Source organism: Ostrinia furnacalis, unplaced genomic scaffold (genome assembly GCF_004193835.3).
Source record: "Ostrinia furnacalis isolate ACB-3 unplaced genomic scaffold, ASM419383v2 OfSCF2054, whole genome shotgun sequence".
NCBI lineage: Eukaryota > Metazoa > Arthropoda > Insecta > Lepidoptera > Crambidae > Ostrinia > Ostrinia furnacalis.
Window position 1 is genome coordinate 1388076 of NW_021132293.1, and position 24479 is coordinate 1412554.

A 24479-nucleotide genomic window follows, 5' to 3' on the forward strand; every position below is an offset into this window, starting at 1 on the left:
AATAACCAACGACAGCTAAATGGTTAATTTTGCATAACACCATCAAAGCTGCTTCAAAAGTAGTTTTTTAACAAATTTCTCTTTCCGTTTCTGGCGCTCCTTGGTGCGTTTCCAGGCTATTTCTTTACGTGGTATCTTTCTTGCGTCTTTAGGGTTACATTTTTCCACGAACTGAGACAAATCTTCCATTATTTTGGATCAAAAACAATAAAAAACCGCAGCAACCTTAAGCATGTTATGAAAAAATCTCCATACTGATTTCGCAGTCACGTGACCAAAATACCGTGCTGCCATTGGTCAATCAACTTTTAGAGGGTTTTGAAAGAAACGGACGGCGTTTTAGCGGAGTTTGTAACACAAACCAAATTTTAAGTGCTAGTTTAGTAGTCTTTAAGCGAATTTTGATCGAAAATGATTGAACAGTATGATGAGAAAATTGCAGTAACGTCATTTAGAGATATAAACAGAAATTCGTTGCAGGAGCGTTTTAGCGGGTTTTGAAACTAGACGACTCATTTATTGTCAAGTTAATTGTAAGGTAATCTATACTAATATTAAAAGTAACTCTGTCTGTCTTGCTTTCACGCCTAAACCACTGAACCGATTTCGATGAAATTTAACAAAGAGATGGTTTGAGTCCCGGGAAAGGAAATGAAGGAAAGTTTTTATCCCGGTTTTTGAAACAGTTTGAAGAAGTTTTTCTGTGACAGACAAAATTACACGCGGGCGAAGCCGCGGGCGGAAAGCTAGTTTTGAATAAAGTAACAATTTTCGAGGAATTAATAACCTGAGAGCTTAACCTTTCTTTTTATGTAAAAAAAACTTGAATATTAATAAGGGTCACCGCTAAAACTGGCGTTGGCGCCCGCACGTGGTTCTTGCGGTTCAGTATCGGAAATCAGTATGAGTAAAGTTTAATGTAGGCGGGTGCTCACCGCGGACACCCGTTCCGTGTGTCCTCAAGAAAGAGTTTTTAGCACACTACAGACCTTGTTGGTCGGGACCTTGGTTCTATTACTTTCTGTGGTCGGGCTGTTTATTATAAGAAAATAACGCAACATTACACAGATTTGGCATCGGCCGATTCAAGCTCAATTTTTACCCACGTCCATGTTGATCCCCAAAAGGTCACATTTTTATGCGTAGAAAATGTCTAAAAAGGGCTTATTCCACTATTCCCTGTTAACGCCAATTGGAGCTTATTTAAAAAAAAAATATTACCTATTATTAAAAATAAAATCCTAATATAACGGGGATTGTCAACGGGGAATAGTGGAATACGCCGAAAAAGGACAGGGTATACGGTATGCCCTTAGATTAATAATCTAAGGTTATGCCTAACAACCACTAAAACTTCCGCGAGTTCTGATGTCACGCCAGGATCAACCCCGAAAGGCAATGATTTCTACTCTAGCTAGAGGTTATTTAGGGGTTTATATTATTATCTACATGAATTAAACTAAAACATAGTTGTATCATTGTTTATTAACATACAAAACTAAATATTTATTTACATTATTTAATTACCTGTCTACAAATACATTTTAATTAATGCGGTTCATTTATTAATCTACATGAGACTAGGTATCATACAGCACGAAGAAAGTAGTTTTTTTACTAAATAATAATTTATTAAGAAAATAATTCATCTGAAATATCATTTTACTTTATGTAATGCAATGTGCCTTTGATTCTTTACTTCTGTGCTTTACTTAACTTCTGGCCTACTGGTCTCTCATTATTACTTGTGTAAAAAAATAAATATAATTATATGTCAGTGTTATATTTCTGAACTCTCAAATAACGTTTAAATTATTCATTTGATAGAAAAAGGAAATGATAAAGCTTAAAGCTTGTAAAATGTAGACCTTTCTGTATTTTAATGGTATAAATAAAAGCCGGCGAGTTACATAATTATCTTATTTTAAAAATATTAACTAAGTTACTATTATTGGAACATGGAGCGCTCAATAACAGCCTTTGGCAGTGAATATAGTTTTTGTACATACCTACTCAACAAAGCGGTAGTTTTTACCAAAAAATAATGACTTAACTTGTTCGAATACCTATAGTAATGCTGTGAATTGAATTCTACGGCGTATCACATGGGATTAATGTTGTGCTTGTGATGGTGTCGTTATTGCCTGGGTCTTCCCCGCACTAAGCGGCCGCCGCGCCGGTACTCGCCGCGGTAGCGCGGCCGCCGGTACGCAGGGCGGCGCACCACCGCGTTGGGCACCGAGTTTACGTCGCCACTCGGGAATGAACTTTGTCCCGAATTCCAACCTGGTGGTCGCCTCATACAGACGGAACATCTGAAATGATCAAATGAATTGCGCGTAAGTAAGGCAGCCGAGAGATTCCCTCGTGGAAGGGTATGAAATCTTAATACACCTATTATAGTAATTTATTATGTACTAGACGACATAGACAAATGTACCTACTAGATTTTGCGTGCAGCTTTACCGGCGTAAATGTTACGTTATTATATTAACATCAAAATTCGTTCAGTAGTTTTCGCGTGAAAGAGAAACAAACATCCATACTTCCTCACAAACTTTCATATGTACATATTACTTAGTCGGATAAAGTAGTAGGATTTCATTCAAAAGCTTTAAGAAACTTACCTGCTAATTTTAGATACTTGGTCAGCTTTAAGTGTCTGCTGCTCAGGCTTATCAAACATTCTTGCGTCGTTAATGGTCGAAAGCCAATACGAGACGGCAGTTGCGAAGTAGTTGCATCGACCCAGCCCGTTGCACTCGATGAAAGGTCTCGTACGGAAGTCGCGAAGACAAGACCCGGGAGAAATCAGGCTCTGCCCTGCTGCGTCCGCGCCCGCTGTATGCTGTGAAATATTTTTTTCTCTGATATTATGTGTTGCTGTGAATGATGTAATATCCTACATAAAATTACTACTTAGGCTTCAATCACACCATCGTGTGCAGATCGCCATCGCCGGCCCGATCAAAGCCCAATGACAGGTCGCGCGACCCATGACAGTTCACGCGACCCGCGCCGGTGGCGATCTGTGGGTCTAGACAAAGTGCAATTATAACCGCAAACCAGTCGAAAAGTGGTCGAAAAGCCCCTTTTTTGTATGGAATTTGACGGATTCGATTTTCGATTCGATCAAAAAGTGCGTTTTGTCACGGTTTTGTCTAGGGGGGCTGCACGCGTTGGTATGGTTGAAGCATACAACAGAATTTTGTTCAATCTTATTCACAATGATAATGTGACAGTGGATTTAAATAGCCGATAAAGTAATAATGCGGATCTTACCATAAGGAAACTATATCCGATCCACAACCTTTCCCAACCGTTGGGACAGGAAGGTACGTCGGTACTTTGACTATGGATAGCAATGGTTCTCGTTGGTGATTCACAAACTTGACATCTGTGGATAAAACATTTTATAGATCGTTATACACATAATAAACAATTTTTCTTTCTTTCAATGCCTAATTAAGATCGTTCCACTACTGCAACTGATTTTTGTATTAGGTAAATAGATATGTAGCATCTCTTATTTTACTTTTATAAATGATTTTGAAGGAAAGGTGTCTTTAATTCATACATAAATAGCTCCATTACGTATGAAAAAGTGACATCTTAAGATTTATATGTAATAATAATTTCAATATGTTCTCTTCGGTCTTTACCTACTTAACGATAATCTCATAAAAAAAAACTAACCTGGATATGTAGCTTCCAACGTCTCTAGCCTGTATTGGTGTCATGGCCATGGGCATTGGTTCTGGTGTAGATAACCAAAAACTATAGTCCTCTCTCTGTGCGAAATCACAGACATTGTTCAAATTACAAAACATGTATGGCATAGTTGAGAACCTTCTCAAACAGCTTCCTGGTGCACCTAAAATTGTTTTATATTGCCGTTAGTCATAACATCAAAATTATTAGCAATAGGTTAAGCGGATCTTAGTCTTATCTACTAGTGCTTACCTAAGTCTTGTCCATGAGCTTTTGCATTTGCAACAATATGAATTAAAGAAAATCCATTCCAGAGAGGTGAGGTGCCATCTGGACACTGCGGGATCATACTTGTTTGAGAATGTAAAGTGAAATAAAATCCTCTTGATCTTGGCACGGGAGGTGGCGGTGCTGGTAATCCTGGGAGACCTATACTTCCCCGTAAGCCTTCGTACCCTCTTTCACCTTGGCGACCTTTGATACCTTGGAACCCTGGTGCTCCCGGTTGCCCAACAGGACCGACAAAGCCCACGTCTCCTCTCATACCTTTTAAACCGGGCAATCCGTTTTTTCCAAATGACCCAGGCATACCATCAGAGCCTGGACGGCCATCAAAACCAGATGGACCCACATCACCGGTCATTCCAGGTAAAATTTCTGATTCTGGAAGAGGGTCACCTGTGTCACCCTTTATACCGTCCGGCCCTGGTGAACCAGTAGGTCCTTGTTGACCTTCATCGCCGATTTCTCCTTTCAATCCTCTCAATCCTTGTGGTCCGGGATATCCATTAGAACCGCTATCTCCTGCATCGCCTCTAAGACCAGTCATCCCTACTAAACCGTCCCATCCAGGATTTCCTTGTACACCTTTTGGACTGATTGCATAACCAGGTTCACCAATATCCCCCTTAAATCCGGGTTCACCGGGAGCACCTTCCATTCCTGGAGCACCAGGTGCCCCAGGAAGACCACGTTGCCCTGGTAGTCCGTCCATGCCTTTCATTCCCTTTGGTCCTTCAAAGACTAGACCAGGCATACCAGGTGCTCCAATAGGACCTTCAATACCGAAGTCACCAGGAGCTCCTTTTTGGCCCATTGGACCAGGCCATCCAGGGAGACCATCTATACCCGGTCTACCTTTCTCACCTTGTCTGGCATTTTGTCCAGGTAAACCAGGAAGTCCGGGTGGGCCTATGTCGCCAATCATTCCTTTTGCCCCATCAAATCCTGAATCTCCTGTCATTCCTGTTTCACCTGTGTCACCTCTGATACCTTGATTTCCTTTCAATCCAAAGTAACCGGTTTCCCCTGGTTCTCCTGGAATTCCAGGTAAACCGTCCATTCCGATGTCTCCTAAGTCACCCTTCGAGGCAGGTAAATATGCACTAGGACCGGGTTCACCACGCTCTCCTTTTGGTCCTGTTTCTCCTTGTAGCCCAGGTAAACCGACATACCCTTGATCTCCTGGAAGCCCAGGCATGCCCATTTTACCTGGTTCTCCCTCCATTCCCTTGTCTCCTGTAATACCCTTAAACCCAATTGAACCTTGGTAACCTCTTGCGCCTTTTACTCCATTAAATCCACGTCTTCCTGGCGGTCCGGGTATGCCAGGAAAACCTTTATCTCCAGTTAAACCCCGATCACCATCATACCCACGGTCACCCATAATTCCCTTAGGTCCAACAACTCCATCTAAACCCGGGTATCCTTCGTCACCTTCAGAACCCTTGAGGCCAGCATCTCCTACCACAATTTGGCCTGGAAAGCCCCTATCTCCCTTTTCTCCGGCTGATCCTTTATAACCAGGTCTACCTATTCTTCCATCATATCCAGCTTCTCCATAATCTCCTTTCATTCCTATAATTCCACTATCGCCTGGAAGACCTTTTAACCCGGGCAGTCCCATATCACCGATTTCTCCTTTTAGACCAGGCCATCCATCCATACCGACAGGTCCTGGAAGTCCAATATCACCGCGGAAGCCTTTGATTCCTGGGGCCCCAATCAAGCCTTGTCTTCCAGGACGTCCAGGGAAACCTGTCGGGCCAGCTTCTCCAGTATCACCATCTTCTCCTGGTAACCCTGGACTTCCGATTCCACCTGGAAAACCAGGGAATCCTATAGAACCTTCATCTCCCGGGCGCCCACGAAAACCTCGTCGACCTGCTTCTCCTTTCATTCCTTTTGGCCCTTCATCTCCCTGTAAGCCATGAGGTCCTTGCATTCCTGGATCTCCAATAAGTCCAACTACTCCTGGTAACCCTGGTCGACCAGGTATGCCACGTGCGCCTTGCACTTCTATTCCGGGGATTCCTTTTCGGCCCTAAAAGAATTATGTAGTATTTAAATAAATTTTTAATAAAAAAATTAGTCAATTTTGAATCGTGCTTACAATGTTTATAAAATGAAACGTGACTTACCGGGGGTCCCACTGGTCCATCAAACCCTGCGTCACCTGGTGGTCCTACTTCACCCTTAGGCCCAATTATGCCCATACGTCCAGGAGAACCAGAATATCCAGCTTCTCCTATATCACCAGGTTCACCTGGTGTTCCATCAATACCACGTTCACCTACAATGATGGATGCTCCAATATCTCCCCGTGATCCTTTCTGTCCTTTACCAGCATGGAATCCTGTAGGACCTTGTTGACCAGTTGCACCAGGTTCTCCGTAAGGTCCAAAGTCTCCCTTTTCACCTCTGTGACCTCTCACACCAACGGAGCCGGGTATAGTACCACCAGGAAAACCTGCATCACCTCTTATTCCTGGGAATCCATCGTAACCCATGTCACCACGGTCACCTTTCCTTCCGCGGATGCCTTAAAAGAAAAATAAAATGTATTTTTCCGTATTATTAAGTTTCATGTACCTATCTATGCTGGCTTCCATTAAGTTCATTATGCTCTCAATGTACTAGGTTCATTCCGCACAGCTCGCCTCGCAGCGTAAGGTAAAGTTCAGATTTATTTATTTAAAGCCTGCCACACCACAAGTAACAATCATGATAAAAGTATAATATATGTCATGTAAGTCATGATGTAGGTAATGTGCCTAGAACTAGATAAATAGGTACCCAAAAACGTATTACGTAAACCAATAGTATAAAAAATACCTTTAATTCCGGGAAAACCAACAACTCCTTTGAAACCTTTGACATCCAAATTCGTTCCTACAGATTCTCCTGCTTCACCAGGCGTACCGTCATCTCCTGCTTCACCGGCGTCTCCTCTAAAACAAAGTTTATTAATATATTCAAGTGTCGCAAATGTTCCTAGGAAATTATTATCACTTTAGACTAAACATATAGTAATTTAGGCAAGTTCATCGCATGAAGTGACTAAGGTAGAGACCGGTGTCTTTTTAGGACAGATTGACTATCATGTAGGTAGGTACTTTTACGATTATTAGTGGTATTAGTATTTATTTACTTACTTCAACTCGTTGTTTAAGTTTAAACACGAAAGCCTTCATTGTAATTAATTTCAACTTTACTTTTTGTGATTAAAGCGACAGCACAAGATTAGTGGATGAGATACAATAGAAAAAGAGAGATATCTACGCGTATAGACGACAGCGAATACAGTGCTAGGTATAAGTAATAATAATAAATAGGGATTCAAACCCTTTGGTTGACCATATAAAACTATGTTAAATACCTAATTAGCTGACCTTAATATGTCAACACAGACATCAATACGATACATCTTAACATTTATTCACTTACTTCAAGCCCATATCTCCCTTTTCACCAAAGAGGAAGGCGGCTGGTATATCAGCGGGTGCACCAGGCCATCCTGGCGCACCGTCTCGGCCTCGGGTGCCGTTGCGACCAGGCAATCCAGGGAAGCCATAATCACCCAAACGCCCCTTAATCCCTTTCGGTCCATAGTCCCCGGGAGGACCTGGCCACCCTTGATCTCCACGTAAACCGACCCTCCCAATAAAACCTAAAAAGATATATGAACAGTGATACACAATCAGTATCAGAAACTATTGCAATTTAAGTTTTCTACACAGCTTGTGCTTATTGCTTACCTACATCTCCCGGAGGTCCGCGGTCTGCTTTTGTTAGTGATTTTGGCGGAATTTTAACAATGCCATGTTGTCCTCTAGGCCCTTGCGGACCAGCCATGCCAGATTGTCCCTTATTGCCTTTTGGCCCTTTAGGTCCTGGGATTCCAGAGTTACCGGGAAGGCCATTAACGCCCCGTGCTCCTGGTAAACCTTCTGGTCCAGGCACTCCTTTGAGTCCAGGGAAACCGTCATCTCCTCTTTGTCCTTTTGCTCCAGGTAGTCCTATGAATCATTAATAATAAAAAAAAAATAGTAAAAATGTAAGTTGATTGTTGCGTTACTTAACGGTGCCTAGTTGTTTGTATACCGGACTACGGAGCCAATGGTATCGGATTTGATTCCTGCATTTTGCAAACATTATTGTACATGGACATTAATTGCATTGTTATGGGAATGGGTGTTTTCTTGTTTATTATGCCTAAGTATGTATTAACAAAAATGTAGGTTAGTATGTATAACAGATACGGTACCCATAGTACAAGCTTTATTTTGAGACTGGATCGTGCAGTTTTTTAGTTAATTATAGCTGAACATTAACTATCCTTTATTTGTGTACTTATATAGCATGTCAATAATTAATATCTCAGTCCCGATGAATTTTTAAACAACAAAAACATCAACTTTGATATGTAATAAAACACAAATATTAGTAAGTATTACCTGATTTGCAATAGGGGCAGTCATCTCCTCGTTCACCTTTAGGTCCAAAGAAACCTGGACGTCCTGAACGACCAGGCTCTCCGACGGGTCCAGGAGGCCCTGGTTCACCCGGTTCACCTATAGGGCCAGTTACACGCCACCCAATTCCTGGATATCCAGCTGGACCCATATATCCTGGCTCACCACGATCACCACGCATTCCGGGTAAGCCATCTAAGCCCGGCATACCGCCTTCACCGTCAGGGCCTACTACTGTTGCTCCTTTAAACCCTTTAACCCCCATAGGTCCAGGAAGACCGATGTACCCAGATGGACCGCGTGGGCCGGGTAATCCCTTGAAACCATCGTTTCCTGGTTCTCCTTTGGGTGAAATACCAGGATTTCCAGGTCGTCCAGGGTTTCCTTTCCTTCCAGGCAACCCAGGTAAACCTATAATACCTGGATAACCACGCAGTCCGTCTAAACCCGCTTCTCCTTTTGGACCTGTTAGCCCTGGAGGACCTTGTGGCCCAGACGAACCTGGCAGTAATGGTTCATTCAAACTAGGATCGTATATGCCAGGTTCTCCCATCGGGCCTTGTACACCAGGACTTCCTGGCCGTCCATCTTCACCTCTTCCTCCAGGTGTACCATCTAAACCGTCTTGGCCAACATATCCTGGAGCACCTTTGTCGCCTTTTAGTCCGGGTGGTCCGTCTTGACCTCTATGTCCTGGTTTACCTCTAGGGCCATCTATACCCTGTTCTCCTTTTAGTCCCTGTATACCATTGATACCTGGGGAACCCTGTATTTAAAAAAATACAATTTACTTAAATTTGTACCACATTGTACTCACTACGAGCCTGCCTTATTATATTACAGCAACTTACCGGCGCACCAATGGACCCGGTTATTCCTTTGATACCCTTTTCACCGCGTTGTCCTCTCAATCCTTTCTCTCCTTTATATCCTTTAGCGATTATTGTTATATTTTGTTGCACTTCGTTGTCGACAATTACGGATGGTCGTCTTGCTGGTTCACCGGTTTCACCTTGATCTCCTTTTTGTCCTGGAGGGCCAACCACATCGTCACCATAATCTCCTCTATACCCCGCTTCTCCTCGTACGCCCATTAGTCCCTATAAAATTAATGCGAACTTTAGTCACATTCACAAAAATTCGAATTACCTAACCCAGAGACGCCTCTAGAATACAGCAAATTGTATATTGAGCTGAACGAGTTCCCTTTATAAGTATCAATCGAAGCTTTCGGAACGAACGGAAACAACAATAGAAAATGTGCATGTTTTTTATTTCCTAGATTTCCATAAAAATACCTACCAGGTTCTATTTCTAAGTTTAAATTCGATATTTTATAATAAGAATTATATTAATTGAAAAATAACTTCTATAAATAAATAGTTGGTACACTCAATGTCAAAATTGGTGTTGTACCTGGTCTCCTTCTTCACCGGGTAAGCCACTATCTCCTCTCCAACCTTCAGGCCCAGGTGAGCCAGGAGTCCCTGGGCGGCCATAATCTCCTTGATCTCCTTTTGAACCTCTAGAGTTTGAGCCTCCTTCACCAGCCAATCCCGGCAGACCTTTTTCTCCTTCAAGACCAGGAAACCCTCGGTCGCCAGGGATACCTCTCCTGCCAGGAGGACCTACTACTCCATCAACACCACTGCAACCATCTAACCCTGGTATTCCTCTATCACCCTCATAACCTTGAAGTCCCTGTAATATTATAATAAGTATGTAGGTATTAAGTTTTTAATATTTTGACGTGTAGTATTCACTTTATACACAACTCTAGTCTAAATACCTGAGGGCCTTGATAACCTCGTGGCCCGTAATGACCATCGACCCCCTGAAACAAACATGTTACTTGTAAGTCAAACGGACACCCACATCTAAAAAATCAATAATTTATGTACGTCTAAAAATATTGGCCTAAAAATTCTCACCCGTTCTCCTTTGTCACCGTAATCTCCGCGCTCACCGAAGTCGCCTGGTAGGCCTACTCTCCCCATCCTACCCTCGGGGCCATCTTCGCCGTAGTCTCCCTGCGGTCCAGGCGCTCCAGGTGGCCCCGGAGTTCCGCGATCCCCCTTCAGTCCGGCACAATTGCAAACTGTTTGATTGCATACTACCTGTAAATAGAATTTGAAATTGAGTAACGAACATTTTTCATCAAATGAGATCACAACATCCAGATTGGGGACATTACAATCGGAACCGTATGAACGTGCCTTATCGTCGAGACCTCTGACACACATACGAGCAGGACTAGCAGAACAAGTGTAAGACCAACGCACTTCCTACATTTTAATAGAGCATGAAAATCAACTTCACTGATCGTAGTTTATGAACGCTATTGCTTACAACTTTTGAGAGCTATCCAGATTTAAATATTTCCATCCTGTGCCACAGTAGTAGGTTAGATAATTCTTTTCCCAAAAACATAGTATCTCAATTTACAACCATTTGCTCACAACAATTGAGTAAAAAAAGCGAACCATGTGACATTCTCTATCATTATTATATTCTAACCATGCTAGATCTCACACGACGTTTTTTCAGTAACATATTGATATATTTTTATTCCCATTCAAATATTCAACACGTGGGAAGTCACGGGCAAGGGCTAATTAAAGGTAAAAAATACTATAGCTATAAGTACTTAGGTATGTATAAGGTTAGCAAAAGTTCAATTGAATCTAATTATACGAGTATTATTAGGTATGTTTTAGTATTTGGGCTTGCATTCTTACATTACACTAGCCTTATTCGTCTCAGAGTACTTGGAATCGCGTGTAGGTTACAATTTACACGAGATCCATCTCGTTTAGTTAAGGCGCTATTTGAAGCGTATCAATTTGCAGTTGACATGACAGCACAGCTAAATTTGCGTGCCGACGCAATGCAATCTATGAGCTAACAATGAATTCGCACTTGTTCACAGCTCTATTACGCATAACGACTTTTTAATGTCAATTTATTTACCAATGGTGATACAAAATGCCATAAATCTAGACTACTAGGAGTTTATGATGTTTACGGACATTTTAAACTAACTGGACTGCTACTAGTACTTTCGTATGGTTTCTCTCACGTGAGTAACGGTGGACATTTTAAAAAGGCTGTATTCTTAGGATGCGCCATCACGCACAGCCAACTCTATTAACTAATTTATTTAGCTAAATGGTAATCTGGTCTCTAAAATATTTTAATATGATGCACCTATTTGGACAACAAGACGGTGATGGTAAGTTGAGTGGCAACTGGAAACACCTGATTATTGAGCCTAGTTAAAAAGTGAGTAAGTTTTTGAGTGTTTACGGAACTCGGCTAGATTTTAAACGTTGTTAAATTTTGAGCAAATATGTATTTTAATAGGTTGCTAGGTTACATAAAAATGCAATGATTAGATAATGCTGCCTTTGAATATGTTACGTTAATAATGCTGCATAGAACTAACTTTTTCAGTTCGTTTAAATAGTGACAAAAAGCGTCTTTTGGGTGTGTAACATGAGCCTCGATGATGTACGAAATGACAAAACCTAAATAGTAAATAAAATACCTACCTACAACAGTAAACTATAATGGGATTGAATATAAAACTTTCCTAATACTCTAAAATAATAAGTAAAATAAGTAGCCCCCATTATCTGTTGACCCAAGCAAATGTTATCACCAAAACATCTGTTGGTGGATTACGTCATAGTGGTATGGACCGACGATGACCCACATCTTTTGCTTGATGAGAGTAAAAAACCACATGTAGTTACGAGGAATTGTGGATAGAACAACGAAATAACTTTATGAACGGCTAAGTTGATGTAATCGAGCCGGAAACGCTTGCTAAAGCAGCTTTGTGCTACTGAAATGTGTTATTTTTTATTATAATTTTTATTTATTAATACTTAATTTCATTATTATTTTGATATCAATAAAACATTGAGAACCAAACCAATAAATGTCTAAAAATTAATGTAATAAGAATGAACTTGAAAACGAAATACCTGTATGTAACAATAATAAAGATTTATTAAAAAAAAGTATTGATATCGAAAATCAGTAGCTGTAATTAGTTTGCGAAGAAGGCTGGTGAATAAATACACGATGAGACAGCAGCGCTTCCGGGCGGGCGCGCGTGGGCGGGCGGCGTCCGGCGCGCGCCGCTCTACTGTGCGTCGACGCATCATTGTATACCATTCCTCATTAGATCAATATTTCTAAGGATTTATTACACCTAATTTCAAATTTTTGTATGTAATGCAAAGAATTCGCAAATGAAAATGCGGATGGACTGATTCTTAGACCTAAATGCTACATTATCACGTGAACATGACTCCATAAGAACGTCTTATCTGCACCCAAAATAAGCTTTTCAGCAGAGTACCTACGTTGCTGGGTGACATAATGTTTGTTCAATTAATTAACTCTTGTGTATTATGGCAGCAGGCGATTATAGAACGCATGAGTCATTAGTTGCAATTCAAGGAACGGGCTGGATAAACAATCATTGCAGTGTCCCACCGATAACGGCCATTCGCACATCCCGCGGCCCCCGCGTCCCGCGCCCCGCGCCCTGTCACCACGTGTAACATGTTGTAAATGTAATAACGCGACTTTTGCGGGCATACCAGCTTCTGATCATATTCGATACTCAGAAATCCTATTACAAACCAAACGAATACCGCGTTTGACCTCATCTGTATTCAGAGATATGATATCAATCAAAATACTAAGTAATATAGGCACATTTGTTAACTTTACAATGGTATTAAGGTTTCTTGTTAAAATTACCTTTATCATTAACATGTTATAGTGTCCAATCCTGTAATGTACCGATTTGTTTATACTCGGTAACTATGTTGTTACTAAAGCAACCATATTATATGTAGATTATAATATATTATTTTCAATGCTTTAATTGGTATTGCTCATAAAATATTTAGATTACCACGCGCACTGTTGTAAACAAAAATGTCTACATATAATCTATAATTACACGTTATTGTAACTATGTCAAAAGTAAAAAAATGGAACGTTCCAGAGGATTAACGAGCAGTTTACTGGAATCTGGTGACCCCGCCGACTCGTAAACGCGTTCCCGATACTCGCGCTGCACCGGCCATCTCCAATCTTCACGATAGTAAAACATTTTCTATCAGCGCTGCTTTATTTAACTAAGGGCTGATTTTTCAAACATCAGTTAACTTTTAACTAAAGAATAAACTTGTCATTTTGACATATTTCCCATACTGAAACTGTCAAATGCCAAACTTATACTACAGTTAAAAGTTATCCGACGATTGAAAAATCAGCCCTTAATCTGATATTTTTCAGTAACGTAGAGCCTTTGGCTTTATGTCTCATATTCTAGTGCAACTAGGTATATGTTATAGATTCAGTTTAGCCCATTTAATTGTATCGTTCCGCCCCGGAAGTTATTTCCGCAGTATCTATCAATATGATAGCTAGTGTATTAGCGGTTGCGTAAATGCACGAACGCAGGGCATTTTTTTCATTTTCAGGTTTGTACTAGGACTATTCATAGGGTAAAGTGAAATGCATAAGAAAGCGCAGACATACACTCGTATAAGGTATTGTGAGCTTTGCATGTTATAATATTAGTGTAAAAAACATTTTCTTGAGCTTTACCGAGCCCTGGCTGTAACTCGAAAATTGTAAAATTGTTTATAAATCGAATGCAACTGATGATGTTCTGAATACACCTGTAAAACAAGGATATCGCTGCGCCTGCGCAAGGAATGGGCCACTGTAAGCGACCCACACTAAATATAACCCAGGAATATGGCCGCACGTTCGACTGGCTTTTGTTACTGCGCTGAAACTATTGACCTATTTCGCTTTACTGGAAGTAAGCAATAACTTTCAGTGCAATGCTCGCGCCCATAAAACCGACTTGTGAGTAACCAAACCGCGAATGTACACACATTGGTACACACCAATCGCGGCACTCGCTACTTGCTCGTTTATTTGTCTAACTGCAACTCTGAGATCATTCAGGCAGAATAGAATCTCATCTTCCTTTTTACTGAATACCTAAAGGGTTGTAAAATATTACTCTTTATCGTCCACGAGCTTGATGTAAGAAACACAATGGTCAGTATTATCGTGGGTATAATTTATGACGCATATTTTTTATCACAATAAAAATTAGGCCGACTGAGTTACTTTCGCTATTAATAAACTTGATGGTCTGCGTGGAAGTGATATCGACACATCATGTAAAAATTGAGGAACAGAATACTTCCTCTAGAGTTCAATGTTCTGTATTGTGTACGTCACGCCGATAATAACGCGCCTGATGAATCGGGCCCGAGCATTGACAGCCGATTGGAGACTCACCCCGTTATAGTAGAAGTCAAACTAGGTACCAGTATGTCTGCTATATCCCTTGTGTTTGGATATATCAACTGAAATACACTAAACTTTTTTGCTATTGACTCGCACTACAAAAATGTAAACTTATAGGAGAATAGTGAAGTATAATGTAACCTGCTCTGATTAGCAGTTCATTAATCCTTTAAGCTTTATATTAACTTTTCTTATTAAGTTTTTCTTAAGGAAAAAAAATGAGCATACTCAAGCTAAACATCTTAATTCAGAGACTAATACCTACTTAGTTATTGTTTTAGAATCTTACTACAGTACAAATGAAGGGACAGGCACAGAATTAACTTTCCAGTAGCATATACATACATATACTTGCATATCACCACTGCACTGATATGTTTATAACATGCATACAACGTCATAACGCCACAGTGTTTACCTGTCGCCTGTAACTGTTTTCCCTAATTTCAGTAATTTCCATTCTTGGACAGTTTTCCTAACTGAAAAACTCTACCGAATTTGAAAATATAACGCTTACCTAATTGCTGTTTTTTATACCTATACATAAGGTACTTTATTAAAATATTATAGTTCAGTAAAATTGTAGAGGTAGCTGTTTAAATAATAAAAATAGTAAAGGACAACTTTTACGCACCCCCGTGTATTCTGAATACCTACCTCTGTCTCCGTATTTAGTTAGTGGCTATTGATATCTAAATACTCATACTTATAGTTATTTATCAAAATTTAGTTGACAAAACTGCATTTTTCAGGTCGTTTCAAGATATTTAGGTAGGTATGTACGCAAGGCGAAAACTGAGCGCAAAAGCTTTTTGAAGGGATACTGACTGCGTGCCGGAAAGCGCTGTGAGAGGGCTATCTGCCAATGAACCATTACACAGTTAATATAATCTAATATATTATTGATTAAGATTTATGAGATTAAGAATAATTTATTTATTTATTTAAACTTTAACATTTAACCAAATAAAATTTGAACATAAGTAAGGCGAACTTAATGCACTAAAGCATTCTCGACCAGTTTACCTTTGTTTGTTTACTAATAATTAACATCTTTTTCTAAGTACCTACACTAATTTTTCGCCCGGTTGAATTTAGTCACAGAAAGCCTTTATCACGTATTGTTTTCGTAGCAATCCGATAATCGATAATTCCATACAATATATCGATTTCCGGACGTTGTCATCCCATTTTCCTCTTTTAAGGAATGAACACTGTAAAAACTTGAAACACTGTTTATTCATTTGGAACCCCGTTCCACCTCCTTAGGGGGTTTTCGAAAACCCTTAGTGTACCTCTAGACTTCATAAGGAGTGCTTTTGGAGTCTCAAGATCCAGCGGTTTAGGCTGTTCATTGATATGTCAGTTAGTAGATAAATAATTATTATGTTAGGGTCGTGAATATCATGAATATTAGAAGCATAAGAGGTTACTATCCTTCGGTGGTTGCACGCTGTTGATTTATGAGTATTAATAATAAGTTATAATGGTTGTTTAAACTTGTTTTTCTTTTGCCTAGGTTTTACATTATTTTATAGTAGCTCATGAATCAGACGAACTGAAACCTACACCTGAATTTTTGGGCACACGATAGTCATAATTAAAATCCAAGCTTTTATTAAAATAAATAATTAATTCATCTCTCTATTTGTATGGAGAATGTATTAATAGCATCTGGTTTAATCACGTTCTAAATTACCTACACAGTTCTCTATCATGATTATATTCTATTTATACCTCAGATGTCGATACCTACCTCAGATCATTGCGAGCATCGGCAAGGACAACCAATGTATATCAACACATAAAAGCTTTGTTCCAAACTGATACGGTACAAACGTGGGAGGTATTTCGGCAATAATTGCAAAAATTGTGTTATATACCTAACGACAAGTTGATAGTAGTTTCCTGCCGCTCTGATAATGAAGCCGCTGTTTGTGCCGCGACCTCGTTTTGAGAGCTTTGTCAATGGAAGCTGATTTTGACCTACTTCAATTACCCGTCTGATACTGCCTGATCTAAATACACTCGACATCAAATAAATCGCACCTCCCGCGACAAGCATTTTCAAACGTAGGTATGCATCCCCATTTTCTACCAATAATGGTACAATTTGAAAGCCTTGTTCTGAACTTCATTTAATTAATGGAAAGGTTTTTACTACCTTACCCCAAAAATGTGTCCTTAGAATGATCCAGAGTCTCTTCTTAAAGAAACATGTAGTTACGCTTGAGCCAACTTTTATGGCTATAAAACTGTTAAATTAAGATTAATCGCCATCCATCTGTTAAAGAGGCCCAGAGGTGAGCCCCAAGTGAGGCCTTTTTTCAAGTCACATTTATGGTACCTGTTAATCTTATATACAGTGTGAGTCACGTTAAAGTGTACATATGAAAATAGATGAAACTAGACCTATTTTTATCGACAAAAAAGAGGTCAAAATTTTTTTGAGATTTTTTTTTAATTTTTTATATAATTTTTTTTCTTCAAATTACTTATTGTAAATAAAACGTAGTAACTTTTAAACTAAGCGGTATATCCTGATAAAATAAAAACAGTAATAATGCTAAATAACAGGCGATACTAAAAAAATACATAAAATACACAAAAAATGCCAACAAATAATAAAAAATGATACTTTTTGAAAAAAATCTGCTTAAAAATTCGTGTTTTTTTGGTTATTTTATAAATTTCTCCAAAAAATGCCCCTATCACCGGTGGTTTTTATTACTTTTTATTATTTTTTATCGTATTATCTTTGTAAAACCAAAAATCGCATGTCTCTATCCCTATCACAACATTTGCTATGATCGTTTGAACAAAGGCCTGCCACAACATTATTCTCCGCTACAGGTAGAGACAATTTTAATTTTAACTAAAATGCTTATTTTACTTCGAAATCTTTTGTTTTTATTTGAAATCTAACTTGTTTTTATCAAAATTACAAATCTAGAGCCATTTTCAGTTTTGTTGTTAACGAAGCGTTGAATGGCGCGCCCGGAGAGGCTTAGTTCAAACGATCATTGCAAATGTTGTGATAGAGATAGAGACATGCGATTTTTGGTTTTACAAAGATAATACGATAGAAAATAATACAAAGTAATAAAAACCACCGGTTATAGGGGCATTTTTTGGAGAAATTTATAAAATAACCAAAAAAACACGAATTTTTAAGCAGATTTTTTTTAAAAAGTATCATTTTTTATTATTTGTTGGCATTTTTTGTGTATTTTATGTATTTTTTTAGTATCGCCTGTTATTTAGCATTATTACTGTTTTTATTTTATCAGGATATACCGCTTAGTTTAAAAGTTATTACGTTTTCTTTACAATAAGTAATTTGAAGAAAAAAAATTCTATAAAAAATTTAAAAAAAATCTCAAAAATTTTTTGACCTCTTTTTTGTCGATAAAAATAGGTCTAGTTTCATCTATTTTCATATGTACACTTTAACGTGACTCACACTGTATATAAAAGAAAGTCGTGTTAGTTACTTCGCTTATAACTCAAGAACGGCTGAACCGATTTAGCTGAAAATTGTCAGGGAGGTAGTTTAGAGCCAGGAGAAGGACATAGGATACTTTTTAACCCGTTCGAAATTAAAAAAAAAGTCTGCTTATTTATTGCCATTAAGGCGGAACAAAGTTCGCCGGGTCAGCTAGTTGTTTATAAAAAAATATAAGTGTTTTTCTTTAAGATTATTTATTGGGCTTCCAAATAACACCAATATTGTTGGGGCACCATGATTGTGTCAGAAGAAAATCTTTAAAGTTCGCGTCGCGGAAGGTGCGATTTATTTGATGTTGAGTGTATTACTCGTACTTAACTACATGTTTCTTATAGGGCCCTATGCAAAATGATAATGGAATTCTTTTATGTATGTCTCTGACCTACTAGGAAATGACTCTACTATTACAATAAGTAATTAAGTTGAGCTTTTTACTGTGTATCTGATATAGTAAATTGTTTTTTTCCCAAATACGAATCAATAAATCTCATATTTTTTTGTAATTACCTACATCACAAATAAACACCAAAGCCAATTAGGCCAATTACAACATATTATGTATAGGTAGGTACAATTAAAAATTTGTAGATAAAAATAATATACATAATTATGTACTTAACTGTAATGTTTATTTTCAGGAGTAACTAGGTAGTTTTTTTACTATTTACATATTTTATAACACATTGAGTGGGGCAATCAAGCTCAAGTAAGTTAACCTTATCATTAAAGAAATGTAATTAGACTTACATAATTTTGGTTTACATTTAATTTATTTACGATGTTATCGTTAGCGGTAAATAATAATAAGTAATTCTTTTTGCAAACATTTACATAAGTCAATATATTCAACTAGATAGAGTCACTTCAAGTTTTTTCCAACATCTTACTTGATTTTGAAGTCGTCGTTGTTACCAACTCCATTTAAGTGATTAGCAGTCTTAATTCACATTGAAATAATGTAGGCTTTGTATCCAGATACTGTCCATTTGTGCGTCAAACATTGACGTTTATTTTTTCCGAGTAAGTTCTGGATTGATCCAATGATCGCAATATTATTTTACTTTTCAATTATAATTACGTAACGTATATATTATTTTTTAATAAATAAATTAAGTAGGCTTTCTCAAATTAATAGGAAGGTCATCATCATCATCATAATTTCAGCCACAGGACGTCCACTGCTGAACATAGGTAGGCCTCCCCCAATGACTTCCACATCGCACGGTTGGTAGCGCCTTTCTGCTACCTTTATCAGGTCGTCGATCCACCTGGTGGATGGACTAGGACAGTAAATGACATATGTAATTTTATGTTCAGGAAACACACAGAGCTATATTGTTTGACCATCATAAGAATATTATCGTATGTTTATTCAAATCTATGACCTACGTTTTAAAACTCATACGTTCATGTATAATACATTTTTTAGGTCACGAGGCTAAGGAGTGATAAACACAGTTGCCAGTTGATTATGTACCAAATAAAAAATTGAGATAAGAGAGCAAAGGTTACCGTAACATCAGATTGCTGAAGTAACGCATATTTATTTTAAATAAACATAATATTACATACATTTTGATTGGGTCGTACCGGATCTTTAATGCCTTCAGAACGGTACTTATTGTGCGTTTCATTGTTATCTGCTTACTACACTCATTCATTATGAATGAGAACTACAAGAATCAATGGAGACCTAGTATCTTATACAATATTATAATATGTACTCAGAAATACGCAGGTTCTGCCTATTTAATAATTTGATCAAAAGTCCATGTGATATGACACTTCTTGACCTTATAATCGGACTCCATTTAGATCATAAAACAATATTATCATCTTATAGGTAATTTTAATGTTGTGCCTCATCCATTGCTATGTTATTATTTATTATCTTACTCTGTAAACTGAAATTCAACTAAACATTTATAAAAGCACACTTTTCATAACGATTTTGTCGGCCGTTTGGTGTAGTGGTTCTAAAACGGACTACGATGCCGAGAGGTCCCGGGTTCCATTAAGCTAGCACCCATAACTCAAGCATATTAATTGCTTACTTTGGGGCTGTGTGAAATTGTCCAAAGATTTTTTTTTTATTGGATCATACGCTGACAAACTTTCAGCTTTTATAAATGACGTAGGTCTGGCGTTCATCAGCTCGTAGTCTACTAGGTAGGTATACATTAAATTTAAGAAAATGTAGAAATTTCATCAGCTTTTTTTAACCAAAAGCTCAATGTATCTGATGTGATGTTAATGACGAATAAAACATACTTACTTGTAAAGCTTATTATATTAACTTTTAAGCCATTAGGTTCAGATAGATAATAATTGTGTTTATAACTATGAGTCTTCCCAGGAATGTTATGAAGTTTTGCAGATATCCCTTTATGTGATACCACAATAAAATAGCTTACCAATCTTTTAAGCTCAGGTTACGTAACTAAATATAAATTGTACATAGTTACATACCACGGAGCTTAGGTACGTCACAATACAAGATCATATTGCAGTCTATAAATGCAGTTGACACTCATACAATCGAATCAATTCTAGTAGGTACAAGACATTATCGCTAAACAAAAACACAAGATGGAGTTAAGTCACACACTGTATTAATTGGTATTGCTAACTAGAGAGACACATTGTATCAGCGAATATGTTTTTCATGAAAAAGAGCTTCTATTGGTCACCGCAGAATAACAGCGTCGTGTTCTGGGTTTTATTCACCACTCCAGAGCATGACACATGCTGAGCGGTGGCCAGTTTTGGTTCTAACTTGTATCTGTTATCTGTTTTTTTTGTTATCTGATTTTGTGTGCTATATTTTAAGTTGGAACCAAATAAATGTTTTTCTTTCTTTCTTTCTTTCTTTCTTCTACAATAATGTAGGTTCTTACCTATGTTCATAAGAGTCACTTAATTACTTAAGATAATTGCTGCTTAATGGTTCCGTCTTTTGGGATTTAAATATGTATTGCGATTATGTACCTAATTCTAATTCGCCAACCTGTGAAAGAAAGCTCTTTCGCAACGGACATACTCGTACTTACAAGGCAAAAAAAAACGATATAAGTAATCTTGAAGTTTGAAGTCAATGGATATTTTAAGATTTTAATTGGTTAAAATGATGACATCGTGTGTGTTTAACATGATACTTTTGATAGCCTTTGGTATCAAAGTAGGCACGCAATAATTATACTTATCTCCAAATATAACATAAGAAGATGCCGATTTTAGAGTTCAGCACTTAGATTTAAAATAAGAAAACTACTCGTACTTAACTGTGTCCGAGACTATACTGGACTTTTATCAGGAAATTAGCTTTAGGTCCTTGATTGTCCGAAATAGATTTACAATATAGAATTTAATTAGTCTACTCTCCACTGCACCTTTCATAAGAACCATCGGTATTCATAGATAAATGCATGTTCTTATTTGGAGCAGATAATTACAAGATTAAGAAACTTTTTTGTGAATTGCAACAAAAATTTAAAAATATTTTAAATTTTGTAATTTTTATAGAATACACAATCACATATTTTGTGAATAGGAAGGTACAATTTAAGTACCTACTTGAAAGAAAGAAATAAAGAAAAAAATTTATTTGGCATTTTACTTCTTGATTAACTTCATCATCAACATCATCATTGTATTCATTATTTGTTTGTATAAAGTGAGGTATAAAGATGTATGATGGTAAATCTAATTCAATAAATAAATAAATAAATTTAATGTTTATGGTTTCATCAATCTCCGAACATTAAAATAGGATTTCTGGTTGACAAAAGATAAACGATATCTAATACGGTAGAGCTCAGTTTATTTTTTAGATGTCAGTTAAGGTCAATTTGGCATATTCGTTAGCAGTAAAATAGAGATTCGTTAGACTTGTATTTAAAAGCTTAACTGGAGAGAGAACCTCATGACTCGACGGCTATAACGCACTTTATATCCTAAACTAAAAAATATGTTACATAATGAGTTTCTCCCAATTTTATTACCTAACTTGATTGTAAATAGCATTTTACGATAATCCTTCGATTGATTAAAGTTAATACATACTCAACACGATGTGTGTATGTATTCATACCTAGTATTACGCGTAGACTAGATAAGAATAAGGTATCTACTTTTTGCAAATGCTAGGATTTTATTAATTTAAAGTAATTTACGAAAGTTAATATTATATCCGCTACCTTACGCAGACTTAAGTGAGCTTTTTTAATCGTACCTAGTTATAACCTACTTTTCAATAGGATCGATAAAATTAATCTTCACATCATTATGAAATGTCTGATTGTTATGAATATTCTAACCAGAACGACAAAATATTGTTAGATATTATAATGTACATCTCTCTAAACGTGTGTTTTTAAGCAACCGCAGGAAATAACTTGTCTACAAACAGAATACCTACGAATTGCGGGAATATTGCTAGCGCGTTTCTAACTTATTTAAATGTATCGAAAGAAAGCAGTGGCATTGCTGTCAATGTCTGCGGTTGCTTCATCAGCTATGGGCTTGCTGTTTAATTATAATCTCATCTGGGAAGGTAGAGATGTAATCTCATGATCTCTTTTCTGAACCCATCAACCCGGCAACTCTAAAATAATGAAGCAAAAGTGAAAATAATAAAGATGTTTGCCCACATAAAATTATCCTGGAATACGTTATAAGTACCTGGTTGTTTAATGACAGCCAAAATTAACAACAAAACAAAATATTATAGGCTCTACATATCGAATCCGCTGACTGTAAACGATTTCATTTCATTAGGAAACAAAATTTGTATAATTTGGGATAAGTCTATCAATGAAAGTCCTGAAAATATTGGAAGCTCAGTAGCTTCCGTACCTATGCATAGTTCTTGCAACTCACGAAGGCGAGTTAGGTTTACTTGTGTGTGTGTGTGTACGTGTACATGCACATAACGATAGTGTAATGTCTATCAAAATTTTTGAAAAACTAACAGTAGCGAGCCAGCACTCACCTAAAGCCGTGCCTAAAGCTCACTCGCCTTCGTGAATTGCAACAACTATAATGTGTATGAACGAAACGACATGAACGGGATTTTGTGACCACACTCCCTATCACCTATGACCTTTTCTCCGGAAAGTTGGTATCCTGCTGAACTATACCGAAGGTTTCTAATACTAATGCATGAAAAAAAAATAAAGTTAGTCAAAAAAAGGCCTGAAATAACTAGATAAATAAAAGATCAAACAAAACATGAAATAAAAATAAGAAAGGGGTGAGAGATGCAATAAGCCTACTAGGCCAACTCTTCCTGACTGCAACGTTATTTACATCGTCTATGTTTTGACTTGCAGTCATTGTGGATGAAACAATTCGATCTAGATTCATACTAATCAAATCATAGTGTCGCATCGCGGTTTCAGCATGAAACAGTGCGGTTTCCGAATGTCCAAGAAAATTTTCAGGTGGATAATGGGAACAATTATTAATATTGGTTTTCTTTTATAAAATGGTCTTAATTAACAGTTAACTATTAGGCCACTTTGCACAGTTATAGGTAGTATACAATGTAGACTTAGAGCTTTCATCAGTTCAGTTGTAAGCTAAGGTTGTTAGTGGTGTTGGCTTGATGCGGCCTAACATGTGGAGGCACATGTTAGGTTTGACAAAGTTCTTGCACTTATTCATTAATTTTAGTCAATTAACAAAACATATTGAGTTAAATATATCGCCGGGTCATTCTTAAATTGTTATTATAATATAACTTATAGTAATTATAAATTTAAGCGGGAGTGTTAGCCTTAATGAGCTTTAATCTATCACCAAGGACACCCTGTATACTATTTACCCAATCAAAACCAAAGTTAGTATTTAATTTGTGAAAAATATCATCATCAAAAGGTTAGACTACTTTATTTGCACGGGATAGAACGCTTCGACAGCGCTTAGTGCGTTGAAATCTTTTATATGTAGCGTAACGAATTTCACATATTTTTTTAAATTAGGTTATGTTACAGTCTGTAAGTAGTACTCACTGCTGAAGATAGCTGAGGGTTCCATAGAAGAAGAAGAAGCGTAACGGGCACGAGCCGGAGCGCGATGGGAGGCGCACGCGCCGGGCCCGACATGGCTGCGCCGTACTAACTGGACGCGCGCCCTCGCGGCCGGCCCGCGAG

At 37.7% G+C, this 24479-nt stretch overlaps 1 protein-coding gene across 1 annotated transcript; it reads right to left on the reverse strand.

Annotated features, from left to right (window-relative positions):
* Positions 1 to 1467: 1467 nt before the first annotated feature.
* Positions 1468 to 24463, reverse strand: vkg (Collagen alpha-1(IV) chain viking). The gene is made up of 15 exons (XM_028306948.1): positions 24339 to 24463; positions 10397 to 10582; positions 10255 to 10299; positions 9882 to 10166; positions 9317 to 9565; positions 8448 to 9231; positions 7749 to 8009; positions 7438 to 7660; positions 6826 to 6941; positions 6132 to 6532; positions 3964 to 6034; positions 3697 to 3874; positions 3283 to 3397; positions 2628 to 2848; positions 1468 to 2315 (listed from the first exon to the last, which is right to left on the reverse strand). The coding sequence occupies exons 1-15, from the start codon at positions 24429 to 24431 to the stop codon at positions 2138 to 2140; spliced, it is 5406 nt and encodes a 1801-aa protein (XP_028162749.1). The 5' UTR covers positions 24432 to 24463; the 3' UTR covers positions 1468 to 2137.
* Between the last annotated feature and the right edge of the window lie 16 nt (positions 24464 to 24479).

What these genes read in the sequence shown, in the direction of transcription:
- vkg (XM_028306948.1), bottom strand. Translation starts at nt 24,431, where the DNA reads ATGTCGGGCCCGGCGCGTGCGCCTCCCATCGCGCTCCGGCTCGTGCCC. An exon ending in CCGGGTCCATTGGTGCGCCG is followed by an intron (nt 9,232 to 9,316) that starts GTAAGTTGCTGT and finishes TTTTAAATACAG; the next exon opens with GGTTCCCCAGGTATCAATGG. An exon ending in CTGCCCCTATTGCAAATCAG is followed by an intron (nt 8,010 to 8,447) that starts GTAATACTTACT and finishes AATGATTCATAG; the next exon opens with GACTACCTGGAGCAAAAGGA.